This window comes from Amblyraja radiata, chromosome 6 (genome assembly GCF_010909765.2).
Source record: "Amblyraja radiata isolate CabotCenter1 chromosome 6, sAmbRad1.1.pri, whole genome shotgun sequence".
Lineage (NCBI taxonomy): Eukaryota > Metazoa > Chordata > Chondrichthyes > Rajiformes > Rajidae > Amblyraja > Amblyraja radiata.
Window position 1 is genome coordinate 92,630,432 of NC_045961.1, and position 13,750 is coordinate 92,644,181.

Sequence of the window (13,750 nt, forward strand, 5' to 3'; positions counted from 1 at the left end):
CAGCTTAGAGAAAATCGCGTTTTAAACCCGCCCCCTCTAAACGGCGCCAAAATCGCACACACCCGCAGCGACAGATTTTCAGCGATGCTTCATGTAGGCTTTGCAACATACCTACTTAATGTGGATAAATGTGAGATTATTCACTTTGGTGGCAAGAACAAGAAGGCAGATTATTATCTGAATTATGTCAGATTAGGAAAAGGGGAAGTGCAAAGAGACCTGGATGTCCTTGTACATCAGTCACTGAAAGTAAGCATGCAGGTACAACAGGCAGTGAAGAAAGCTAATGGCATGTTGGCCTTCATAATGAGAAGATTTGAGTATAGGAGCAAAGAAGTCCTTCTGTAGTTGTACTGGGCCCTGGTGAGACCACACCTGGAGTATGTGTAAGAATGAACTGCAGATGGTTGTTTAAATTGAAGGTGGACACAAAATGCTGGAATAACTCAGGACAGGCAGCATCTCTGGAAAGAAGGAATGGGCAATGTTTTGGGTCGAGACCCTTCTGCAGACTGCTGTCAGGGGAGGGGGCGGGATAGAATGTAGTCTGAGACAGTAAGACTAGTGGGAGATCTGGGAAGGGGATGGAGAAAGAAAGCAAGGGCTATCTGAAGTTAGAGAAGTCAATGTTCATACCGCTGTGGTGTAAACTACCCAAGCGAAATATGAGGTGCTGATACTCCAATTTGTGCTGGGCCTCACTCTGACAATGGAGGAGGCCCAGGACAGAAAAGTCAGATTGGGAATGGGATGGGGAGTTGGTGCTAAGCCACCGGGAGATCATGCAGGTTATAACACTTGGAGTATTGTGTGCAGTTCTGGTCTAATTTAAGGAAGGACATTCTTGCTATTGAGGGAGCGTAGCATAGGTTCACGAGGTTAATTCCCGGGATGGCGGGACTGTCATATGATGAAAGAATGGAACGACTGGGCTTGTATGCACTGGAATTTAGAAGTATGAGCGGATATTATAGAACCACATACAATTATTAAGAGATTGGACACGCTAGATGCGGGAAACATGTTCCCAGTGTTGGGGGAGCCCAGAACCAGCAGCCAGTTTAAGAATAAGGGCCATTTAGAAATGGGATAAGGAAAATCTTTTTCACCCAGAGTTGTGAATTTGTGGAATTCTCTGCTTCAGAAGGCAGTGGAGGCTGACTCACTGGATGCATTCAAAAGAGAGTTAGAAACATAGAAAATAGGTGCAGGAGGAGGTCATTCGGCCCTTTGAGCCAGCACCGCCATTCATTGTGATCATGGCTGATCGTCCCTAATCAATAACCCGTGCCTGCCTTCTCCCCATATCCCCCGATTCCACTAGCCCCTAGAGCTCTAACTCTCTATTAAATAGAGCTCTTAGGGCTAGCAGAATCAAGAGATATGGGGAGAAGGCAGGAACGGGGTATTGATTGTGGATGATCAACCATGATCACATTGAATGGCAGTGCTGGCTCGAAGGGCCTTCGCCTGCACCTATTTTCTATGTATCTATGTAAACCTCTCTAATCAAAAGGGAAAATATGGATCTCAAATAATCCTGCAACAATTACATTCAAATTAGCCTAAGGATCGAACTCTCAGCCTAAATTGATTCCATCTAGCCACCATCTTTCTCTCTTAAATTGGTCGTAAGGAAAGTATCAATAGACAGGCCTAACTCTTCTCATTCCCAATTCTTCAAATCAACTTTTAACTGTGCTCTACATCTTTTACAAATGATTCAAACTTATGCTATGGAAGTTAACATCTTAGAATTTCTCCATAATTTGAATTTCTTCAATTAAAGAATACAGACACACTCACTCACAGCACGTGAATGTTTAATGCTCACATTTCCTTGCAATGTAGAATGAAGCTAGTTAGCCCATTAAATCCATGCTGGCTCACTACCTAATTCCATTTCACAGATGATGATCTAGTTTACAACCAGTACCAGTGGTAACAATACATTTACCAAGCCCTCACAAGGGTATTAAAGTATATAATGTTGCACTACCACTTGCAACCATTCTGATCATTTCATGTTTAAAAATATATTTTTATGAAATGGTTGGGGTACTTTTGAAGTTTCACAGCACAGGCAAATAATTTGTGGTTAAAATGTATGGTCTTTCTTTTGCAATAAATCATGCATTTAGGTTAGAAAAACAAAGTTAACGGAAAAAAATGATATTGAATTTCAGGTAGAATTAAGGAAGAGTTTTTTTTTCCTGCACCAAATTAAACTGGATGGATGGTAAAAGCACCTCATCTTGTGCATTATCTAATCACTAAATCTTGCCATTTATATGATAGCTCTTAATTGGTGTTGGTATTGATTGATTGTCACAGCGCTTACAATTGCACAAAGCAATTAATTTGTTCATATGATTTGGGAGATCCTGAAGATATTGATGCTGTTCTTCAATAAATTCTCATGGATGAAGCTTCTTCCGAGCAGCTTCTTTGGCAACACCTCTTACAGGACCAATAGTTGCAATTTTAACATTATCCTAATTTCTTTATTACTTCACTGTAACAATATCCACAACAATGATGACACTTTCAACAGCATTAAATTACTTACTTTCGGAACAGTCTTTAAGCAAAACTTCGTTAATTTTAAAACGCAAAGAACTCCCTGGTCCAGGATGCTTTCCTGCCAGCTTCAGGCTCTCTGTTGTCCCTTGCCCGTGCACCACCACTGCATCCACTACTGTTAGATTGTTTCTGCACATGGTAAAGAATAAGTCAGTAAGACATTCATGGATCAATAATGCACCACATAGCAGAGAACCTCATAAAAAACTTTAATTAAATATGTAATTGCTCCGAGAAGTGTATTCATATGATCAAGCCGAATTAAAAAGAATCACATTAATTAGCATTAATTAGCATATATTTAAAACCACAATCATTTAAGTACAGAATCCAAAACTATCAGTGGCACAACCTGAAGACACTAGAAAACAAGCGCCAGAGGTCCATTTAGTAATAGGACACACCTTATAATAATTAAAGACACCACTGTTCTGTTGTGAACTGGTGCAAATTTCACTGTCACAGCCCTTCTTTCACCAGGCTTTAGAATGACATTTAGCACAGACTGCCGAGCAGAGCCTTTCACAAATCCAGAAGAACTTTTAGCAGAGGATGTCTGGAAACAAAAAATAGGAAGTGAAAGGAAAATTATTAATTTGCACCAGAAAAATTTACCTTCCATCTCCTCATTTTACATACCACAACTTAAAAAATTAAAATCTAAAAGGTACATCATGACAGAAACTGAGGGAGAGCTGAGAAGGGGAGGAGAAAGCGGGGACTACCTGAAATTAGAGAAGTCAATGTTCATACCGCTGGGGTGCGTAACTCTGCTCTCACTCCCCATCCCCCCAACTCGTAACAAGGGCAGAGTCCCCCCCTTGTCCTCACCTTCCACCCTACCAGCCATCACATATAACTAATAATCATCCAACATTTTTGCCACCTCCAACGGGATCCCACCATTGGCCACATCTTCCCATCTCCTCCCGTCTGCTTTCCGCAGAGACCGCTCCCTCCGTAGCTCCCTGGTCAATTCGTCCCTTCCCACCCAAACCACCCCTTCTCCTGGCATTTTCCCCTGCAACTGCAGGAAATGCTACACTTGTCGCTTTACCTCCCCCCTAGACTCCAAGCCATCTTTCCAGGTGCGGCTGAGGTTCACCTGCACCTCCTCCAACCTCATCTATTGCATCCGCTGCTCTAGATGTCAGCTGCTCTACATCAGTGAGACCAAGCGTAGGCTTGGCGATCGCTTCGCCGAACGCCTCTGCTCGGTTCGCAATAACTAACCCGATCTCCCGGTGGCTCAGCACTTCAACTCCCCCTCCCATTCTGAACCAACCTTTCTGTCCTGGGCCTCCTGCATGGCCAGAGTGAGGCCCACTGTAAATTGGAGGAGCAGCACCTCATATTTCGCTTGGTCAGTTTACACCCCAGCGGTATGAACATTCACTTCTCTAATTTTAGGTAGTCCCTGCTTTCTCCTCCCCTTCTCAGCTCTCCCTCAGCCCACTGTCTCCGCCTCTTCCTTTCTTCATCTCTCCCCCTCCCCCCCCCCCCACTCTCACATCAGTTTGAAGAAGGGTCTCGACCCAAAACGTTGCCTATTTCCTTCGCTCCATAGATGCTGCCTCACCCGCTGAGTTTCTCCAGCATTTTTGTCTAACTTCGATTTTCCAGCATCTGCAGTTCCTTCTTAAACATCATGACAGAAACGGTTGTTTGCCTTTCATGTAGTTTCACACACAAGCTACATGCGCTTTTAGCTGCAAGTCTAAGGAACTGATGCGTGACACTTTTGAGAACTATATTCTTCACACTGTATCATCCACTTTGCTCTATATATTTACTTGAGTTTGAACTCAAGTTTGTAGCTTGGAGTTTGTAAAATGTGTGCAGGATAGTTTTTTGCAACAATACATAGAAGTACCTACTAGAGAAGGGGCGGTACTGGACCTCCTGTTAGGAAATGAGATGGGTCAGGTGGCAGAGGTATGCGTTGGGGAACAGTTCGGGTCCAGTGATCACAATACCATTAGTTTCAATATAATTATGGAGAGGGACAAAACTGGACCTAGGGTTGAGATTTTTGATTGGAGAAAGGCTAACTTTGAGGAGATGCGAAAGGATTTAAAAGGAGTAAATTGGGACAGTTTGTTTTATGGGAAAGATGTGGAAGAGAAATGGAGTACATTCAAAGGTGAAATTTTAAGAGTACAGAATCTTTATGTCCCTGTTCGGTTGAAAGGAAATCGTAAAAATTGTAAAGAGCCATGGTTTTCAAGGGAAATTGGACACTTGGTTCGGAAAAAGAGGGATATCTACAATAGTTATAGGCAGCATGGAGTAAATGAGGTGCTTGAGGAGTATAAAGAATGTAAAAAGAATCTTAAGAAAGAAATTAGAAAAGCTAAAAGAAGATATGAGGTTGCTTTGGCAAGTAAGGTAAAAGTAAATCCGAAGGGTTTCTACCGCTATATTAATAGCAAAAGGATAACTAGGGATAAAATTGGTCCATTAGAGAGTCAGAGTGGCCAACTATCTGCAGAGCCAAAAGAGATGGGGGAGATATTGAACAGTTTCTTTTCTTCGGTATTCACCAAGGAAAAGGATATTGAATTATGTGAGGTAAGGGAAACAAGTAGAGTAGCTATGGAAACTATGAGGATCAAAGAAGAGGAAGTACTGACACTTTTGAGAAATATAAAAGTGGATAAGTCTCCAGGTCCGGACAGGATATTCCCTAGGACATTGAGGGAAGTTAGTGTAGAAATAGCAGGGTCTATGGCAGAAATATTTCAAATGTCATTAGAAACGGGAATAGTGCTGGAGGATTGGCGTACTGCGCATGTTGTTCCATTGTTTAAAAAGGGGTCTAAGAGTAAACCTAGCAATTATAGACCTATTAGTTTGACGTCAGTGGTGGGCAAATTAATGGAAAGAATACTTAGAGATAATATATATAAGCATCTGGATAAACAGGGTCTGATTAGGAACAGTCAACATGGATTTGTGCCTGGAAGGTCATGTTTAACTAATCTTCTTGAATTTTTTGAAGATGTTACTCGGGAAATTGATGAGGGTAAAGCAGTGGATGTTGTGTATATGGACTTCAGTAAGGCCTTTGACAAGGTTCCTCATGGAAGGTTAGTTAAGAAGGTTCAATGGTTGGGTATTAATGGTGGAGTAGCAAGATGGATTCAACAGTGGCTGAATGGGAGATGCCAGAGAGTAATGGTGGATGGTTGTTTGTCAGGTTGGAGGCCAGTGACGAGTGGGGTGCCACAGGGATCTGTGTTGGGTCCACTGTTGTTTGTCATGTACATCAATGATCTGGACGATGGTGTGGTAAATTGGATTAGTAAGTATGCAGATGATACTAAGATAGGTGGGGTTGCGGGTAATGAAGAAGAGTTTCAAAGTCTACAGAGAGATTTATGCCAGTTGGAAGAGTGGGCTGAAAGATGGCAGATGGAGTTTAATGCTGATAAGTGTGAGGTGCTACATCTTGGCAGGACAAATCAAAATAGGACGTACATGGTAAATGGTAGGGAATTGAAGAATGTAGGTGAACAGAGGGATCTGGGAATAACTGTGCACAGTTCCATGAAAGTGGAATCTCATGTAGATAGGGTGGTAAAGAAAGCTTTTGGTGTGCTGGCCTTTATAAATCAGAGCATTGAGTATAGAAGTTGGGATGTAATGTTAAAATTGTACAAGGCATTGGTGAGGCCAATTCTGGAGTATGGTGTACAATTTTGGTCGCCTAATTTTAGGAAGGATGTCAACAAAATAGAGAGAGTACAGAGGAGATTTACTAGAATGTTGCCTGGGTTTCAGCAACTAAGTTACAGAGAAAGGTTGAACAAGTTAGGGCTTTATTCTTTGGAGCGCAGAAGGTTAAGGGGGGACTTGATAGAGGTTTTTAAAATGATGAGAGGGATAGACAGAGTTGACGTGGAAAAGCTTTTCCCACTGAGAGTAGGGAAGATTCAAACAAGGGGACATGACTTGAGAATTAAGGGACTGAAGTTTAGGGGTAACATGAGGGGGAACTTCTTTACGCAGAGAGTGGTAGCTGTGTGGAATGAGCTTCCAGTGAAGGTGGTGGAGGCAGGTTCGTTTTTATCATTTAAAAATAAATTGGATAGTTATATGGATGGGAAAGGAATGGAGGGTTATGGTCTGAGCGCAGGTATATGGGACTAGGGGAGACTATGTGTTCGGCACGGACTAGAGGGGTCGAGATGGCCTGTTTCCGTGCTGTAATTGTTATATGTTATATGTTATAACTGATTGTATCCATGTATGGTATATCTGATCTATATGTATAGCATGCAAAATAAAGTTTTTCCACTGTATCTCGGTACATGCGACAATAATAAACCTAACCTAAACCTACGTTTCAGAACTGACTTTTTTTCCCCCCCACTAGTTCACTAACTTCCAGAAACTGTATTGCTAATCTGAAAAAGGGTTTCGGCCCAAAACGTCGCCTATTTCCTTCGCTCCATAGATGCTGCTGCACCCGCTGAGTTTCCCCAGCAATTTTGTGTACCTTGCTAATCCAAACACTGTTTTTAAAAAAAAACACCAGCTTTAATGAAAGCGAGTTAAATGATGGGGATTTAAACCACTCGATTGGAACAAATAAATCTCTCAAATATAAACCCTTACACAAAGACATAAAATGCTGAGAATATTCAGCATATCAGGCAGCATCTGTGAATAGAAAAGCTGTTAACATCAGGTCAATTATATTCCATCATAGCCTGATGAAAATCATTAACCTAAAATGTTAATGCTGTTTCTCTGGTTACAAATGCTGCCTGTCCTGTTGAGTATTTCCATCACTATTTGTTTGTATTTCAAATTTCCAGCACATAATTAAACACTAGCTTTAATAATTAGCCAGTAAAATTTCATAACTCAGCAAACCTTTAGGAAAGTCAGTCAGATAGATTTTAAGGCAATGCCCATTCATTCTTGTCAATGAGAAACTACATTCTGTAGAACAGCATAGAACAGAATGTAGTTTCGTGTTAAAGTTAGCAATCTTTTCTACACCAAGCCAATTGGTGAACTGCACCAAATATCAAGTGGAACAGAATTGTTAAAATTGCTTAATATTAAAGAATATCACCATCTAAAAAGATATTACCAAATTTGGATACAGAATAATAGCCATTTTAACAATAATCCTACACCAGAACACAAGGAGTATCCTTCCCCCCAACTTTTACTTTATTTAACATAATCCATGTCAAATTTGGGATTTTCTCATTCTGCACAGCTGCCTAATCTATTTGATACATTCAATTATTTATTTGGGAAGCTTTACTTTGAACGCATATTATAATTTAGTACTCTTCAAAAAAAATGCATCGAGTAAAATTGGAGACAAAATCTGTATTGTCCATGCTGCATCAGGAATTCTGAACATGCCAGAAATAAAATGGGCTTCATGTTTTGTTTAAAAACATCTTCTCAGAGAATGAAGCAGTGAAATTTGATCTTTAATATTCTCTTAGAACACCCATTTCTTGAGCCATTAATGTCGGTCACACAAACGAGAAAAGCTGCCCCTCTCCCATTATACAGGTGCAGGATTTGATATCATCTAATTAACTTTCAATGGAATCCAAGGAGGCAACCAGATTGGATCGAATCCACAGCTTCAAAATTAACTCTCAAATGGAAAGATTTGTTTGCATTTGATCAAGTTTTCTTTACTTACATGATTACAGACAATCGTAAATTCAAGTGTTTTTGTATCCAGATTTGCCTGTTTGCCCAAGCGAAGTCTGAAATCAAAAGTACACATTTCACGAAAATGCAGATTTTTCTTCTTTACGAAGAATACATAATTTTATCTAAGCATTTACAAATGTCAGATGCATTGCGAAGTCAACATTTCTCAACATACAATACTATCATTTACATGCATATCCATCTTCACATCCAACTTAAACCTAGTTGCATTTCATCAGTAGTAATGCTGTATACCAAGAGTGGCAATTCTTTGGAATTAACTAAGATTACCTAAGACTAGAGAACAGGGGAAGCAGCACAATGATATTTCAAGATAGCAAACAGGAAACAGCATCCCTTATACATTTCTGGAGATTACCTTTTCAGTTTATATTGGCTATTAAGTTAAAATGCCTCATAGGATGCTACTGAAATGTCAAAAACCTTTGAAAATTAAAGCTATCCAGAATCATTTAACATATCACCAATATTTAAAGCTGACGACTTTGGCAACAAATACTTCAACTCAGGGCACCAGGAAACTCTGGCAAGTGCATTTTAGCATTACTCTTTTACAGTGACTTGAAGATACTTACAGAGGACCTATGTTTTACAGCAAAGTAGTACTTTAATTTTTGAGTGTAGTTATTATGGAGATATCCCAAACCAACTTAGTAAAAGCAAGTCAAATATTAAGGACATAAGGAATAACTCCACTGCTCTTTGGCACAGCAACAAGACCTTCGACACCCACCCGGGATCTGAATGGGTGAGATTTAATTTGGGCCCAAAGATGTTTTTTCCCCTGTAATGTAACACTATTTTGTTATGGTAATACACACTAGTTTAGATTTATTTTATGGGATTTGAACAGTGGTTGATACAGTTACCATTCAAAATCCAATAAATGAAATAAAGGCAGAAACATTCAGTAGGTGAAGCCACGATTAGGAAAGAGAGTTGGCATTTCAGGCTGATGAATTGGAAGAGAAAATAAGTTTGTTTTAAACTGCAAAGTGCCGGGAGGAGATGGATACTAAAGAAATCGTTCTGATTGCCTGGCATGCATGCAGCCAGGGTTATTGTGGTGATGAGCTGCTTTTAAGAAGCTAAGGGCTTGATAGACTAATGGTAGTGAGTGGGAGAGAAAACAAACAGAATTATATACAAATGGTGTACAGTGCTGGACAGACTGTTGCAAAGAACCAAAATCAAAAAGGAGAAGGTACACAAAAATGCTGGAGAAACTCAGTGGGTGCAGCAGCATCTATGGAGCGAAGGAGATAGGTAACATTTCGGGCCGAAACCCTTCTTCAGACTTCAGAGAAAAGGAGAATGTTGGAAGCACCTAGCAGAGTAAGCAGTATGTGAGGGGAAAAAAGACAAATTAATATCCGAGGGAAGCTTCAATTGTCTAGATAGTTTTGTTACAGCATGACACTGGTTACTTTACACTCTCCCATAGAGATTCCCATTGCCCTATACATCTGTATATGCAAACATAAATAATTTGTTTTCTCACTTTTTCCAATTCTGCGATAGGGATCTCAAACTGAAATGTTGATTGTACATCTTTCTACAAAGCTTGCCTGAGCTGCTGAATGTTTCCATCGTTTTCTGTTTCTATTTTAGCTTTCCAACATTTTCAGTTTTTTTGATTTTCACTCACTGCCTGAACTGACTCGGCTACTACAAAGAACGACAGCGGATTTAATCCCTATTTAATCAACAGTTGAAAGAACAGAATTAAACATATGGTATGCATTTATACTCGGGAGTTAAAGTAGTTAAGAAGGAACTCTTCTCGGGTTTCCTACCCAGATACATAGTACAAGTTAATTGGGGGGAAAGCACAAAGGCTATTGATTGTATTGAGTCTTACTGTTAAAGAAAAAATATAGGGAAATAATGTTAAAAAAAGTAAACACATACCTTTCCAATAACACATCTGCAACAAATGAAGGATTGGGATACAATGCTAAAGGAAGAAGCTGAGCAAACACAGGTACATCGGCTGGATTTTCTAAAATCAGTTCTTGTTCCTACAGAAAATAAACAAGACAACAGCAATAGTCATTTGTAAAAAAGACAAACTGCAGATGCTGAGTTTAAAAAACCCACAAATTGCTAGAGTAACTCTGTGGGTCAGGTAGGATCCCTGGAGAAATGGAAAAGATGATGTTTCGGGTCTGGATCACTTCAGGTCCCAACCCGAAACGCCGCACATCTATTTTCTCCAGAGATGCTGCCTGACCCGCTGAATGACTCCAACACTATGTTTTTTTTATTTAAGCAATGGTCATTTCCCAGTTTATCCAGATTACTGTGTGAACATTTGTATAAAGCTAAGCACAATAAACAGTAAAAAAAAAAAAAAACTTCTATTGACCTTTGATAAATACTTACTGAAGTGTTGTTTGTGTTTGTCAGTGGGAAAATTAAATGCGTTGCATTAAGTAATGATGGCCACACAAGCTCTGATGAGATTACAGCTTGAACATTTTTTTGAAGGTCTGTATCTACTTCAAAAACAACATCCACCCTAAAAGGGGAAAAAAGTCTTCAGAATATTCGCATAAATACACAACTCAGATTACAACAATGCAAAAAGTGAAAGACCAGTGCAATATCCAATTAAGCACTCAAATGATCTTCTACTGTTAACGCCAGGGTATCCAAATTAATGCGCACAAATTAATGTTTCTATTCTAGCTGCTTTAATCTGCTAACCAATTTGTCCAACCAACATTTTACTTACGAACGCAGTGATCATAAAGAAGCACATTTCCATGTTTATGATAAGGCTAATGCATTCTAATTGGCAGTGCTGTGGTCTTTTGAGGCTAGTGACATGAGAGCACAAACCAATATCAAGGCCGAACTGAAAATTATTACTCACCACAGAAAAACTCTATTGAATCTATCAAGCATCTGATTTGTAAGAATACGTTGCAATCTAACTTCACTAGGATGGGGAAGGATAGGTAAGCAAGATTTGAATGCTTACTATTTTATAAACTTGCAGGTATCCCATTTGAGATACAAACTGCCTTGAACCTACTTGTTTGCTATTGTGTGCCAGACCTTCCATGAAAACCCCCTCCAAGTTATTCCTCAATCAGCCACTGATTATATTGTTCCATCGAATGCCAATAAACGTTGAGGAACAAAAACAAATCGACATTAAAATAGCATTCAAAAGTTTAGATACTAAATAATTTAGTGAGAAAGTTTTGTCTCGAACTTCTGAACAAGACTTGTTGTTGCTTCCTCAGATCTAACTTCACAGGCACATTAAAGACACATTCACCCTGTGAAACACGTGTCTCAGGGATGTAGGATGATGGCATATAAATTCACTTTCCATCAGGATACACAGGAAAAGGAAATTAACTTAATTGGGGCCAAAAGAGGAGATGGTGAATGGAAGGCGAGCCAACTTGATCTATCACACAATTAACCAAGCACATTTTGTATGAAATAATTGCATATTTTCACAACTGAAATTTAGCTCACTTGTGCCCTGAGGTTTCTTTCAGTTCTGTCCATTTTTTGTACAAATTCTTATATAAATCCCAGTCTGCATCCCAAGCATCATCTTGCATTGCGAGACTGTGCTGTGATCTCATCTCCGCTAGGAAGAGGGAATGAGATGAAAGAAATAAAAAAGCTGAATACAGGAACCACCCGTTTTCTCCGTGCATATATTTGATATGAGAAAGACGAATTATAAATACTTACATTTAGATAGAAACGGTAATCCCACATAACAATAATCACCACATTGTAAGCCAGCATCAAAATAAATATTTGCAATCTGTAAAGAACGAAAATATCATGAAGAGAGCAGTCCAGTACAAGTTATATCAAAGCAAATAAAAATGACAACAGATTGTTAACGAGACATCTAACTGAAGCATCGGTGCAATGATGCAAGATAGTTCATATAAGTTATAAAATGCAAAATATGACAAACCTTGGATCTCTTTTTTGATTCTAAATCATCCTTGTTATTTTTCATTCTCTTGTAGTAGAATCGCACATCCTCTGTTAGAGAACGTATATTTTGCAGTTTCACCTTCTGTGAGAAGGAACTCATTATATTTAAACTATGATGAACTACCTTCCCCTGTAAAATAAATGTTGTAGGCTTATAATTGGGAAAACCAAAATTGCAAAACACTGACAACCTTACAATTGTTCCAGATTATAAAACTAAGTTAAACATGGGTCATTATAGTTATAATGTTTTGTTCTATTCAAAAAGAATTGCCTAAAAGTGAGCAATTCAAATTTTATTCACTCATCTAATTCGTTGTATGTTTTGACATTTTAAAAACAGCATGAATCAACCTTCACATTTTTGAATTTTTGAAAATTGGAATAGCAATAGTATTATCTTACTGGAAATGAGCATGGAAGAACAATCTGCTTGGGTGAGCAAACCAACGAACCGACAGCTATAAGTGCTCTTACTGGGATTGTTAAAATCTGTAAACAAAAAGATAAAGGTGATGTTAACTGTCAATAAATGCAAATGTCACTAAATGTAACAATTTACTAAAACTACTCCGCACCCAAATATATTAGCATTTGCACACGAATCCTTCGAATTCATTAGATCTTGCTAGAAATGCACTGAGGGGGAAGACTCGGGGTCATGGGCGAATGGCGAAGAGGACACCAATGACACAGCTGATAGAGCTGCTGCCTCACAGCACCAAAGATCCAGGTTCGATCCCGACCTAGTTGAGACAGGTCCCATAACATTTAAAAGATATTTGGACAGGCACATAGATAGGAAAGAATTAGAAGTATATGGGTCAAACGCGGGCAGGTGGGACTAGAGTAAATGAGGCTTCTTGGTTGGCATGGGAAAGTTGGACCCAAGGGTCTGTCTCTATGCTGTATCTTTCAATCAACTGAAGATCTTGCTGCATATACAGAAGATAGAATGCAAGTTTCACAAGGCAATGGGAAACTTCTATACACTTTCCCGTAGTTTCCAGGTTAGATGATTTTGCGTGGACTGATTTACTTGCAATCACTCATACATGTATAATTGCAAACTTTTGCACTCTGTTTAACTGGTTAAGGCTTTACCTGTACAAATTGCAGTTCAGAAAGATCCAAATTTGATTCTCAACCTATTTTCATTTTTATCTATAACCTAGATTTGAAGATGCAACATGATGGCAGGCGAGTACAGAATTAGGCTTCACCTCAAAGTCAAAGTAAACTTTATTGTCAATTCAAATAATGCAACAAGTAGTTACACATAGAGCCTACACGGTCTTGATGCCTCGTGGGTCAGACAGAGGGGACGGGCCTCACCGATCAGAGTCCGGGTCGGTGGAGCGGCCGACTGAGCCCAGGTCTGCACCACGGAGTGGGTCGGGGTGTCGACAGCGGTGAAGCATCGTGACGATGGGGCCTCGCGGGTCGATGAAAGCGTGGAGGACCACCGTGAAGG

At 39.6% G+C, this 13,750-nt stretch overlaps 1 protein-coding gene across 1 annotated transcript in view; it reads right to left on the reverse strand.

Moving 5' to 3' along the window:
* The window catches only part of tmem131 (transmembrane protein 131), a 181,371-nt gene that overhangs the window by 33,181 nt on the left and 134,440 nt on the right, over positions 1–13,750 (reverse strand). The window contains 9 exon segments of the mRNA XM_033023248.1: positions 2,570–2,712; positions 2,988–3,139; positions 8,264–8,330; positions 10,210–10,319; positions 10,684–10,819; positions 11,794–11,911; positions 12,019–12,094; positions 12,254–12,406; positions 12,682–12,768. Coding sequence (XP_032879139.1) covers positions 2,570–2,712; positions 2,988–3,139; positions 8,264–8,330; positions 10,210–10,319; positions 10,684–10,819; positions 11,794–11,911; positions 12,019–12,094; positions 12,254–12,406; positions 12,682–12,768 — 1,042 coding nt within the window.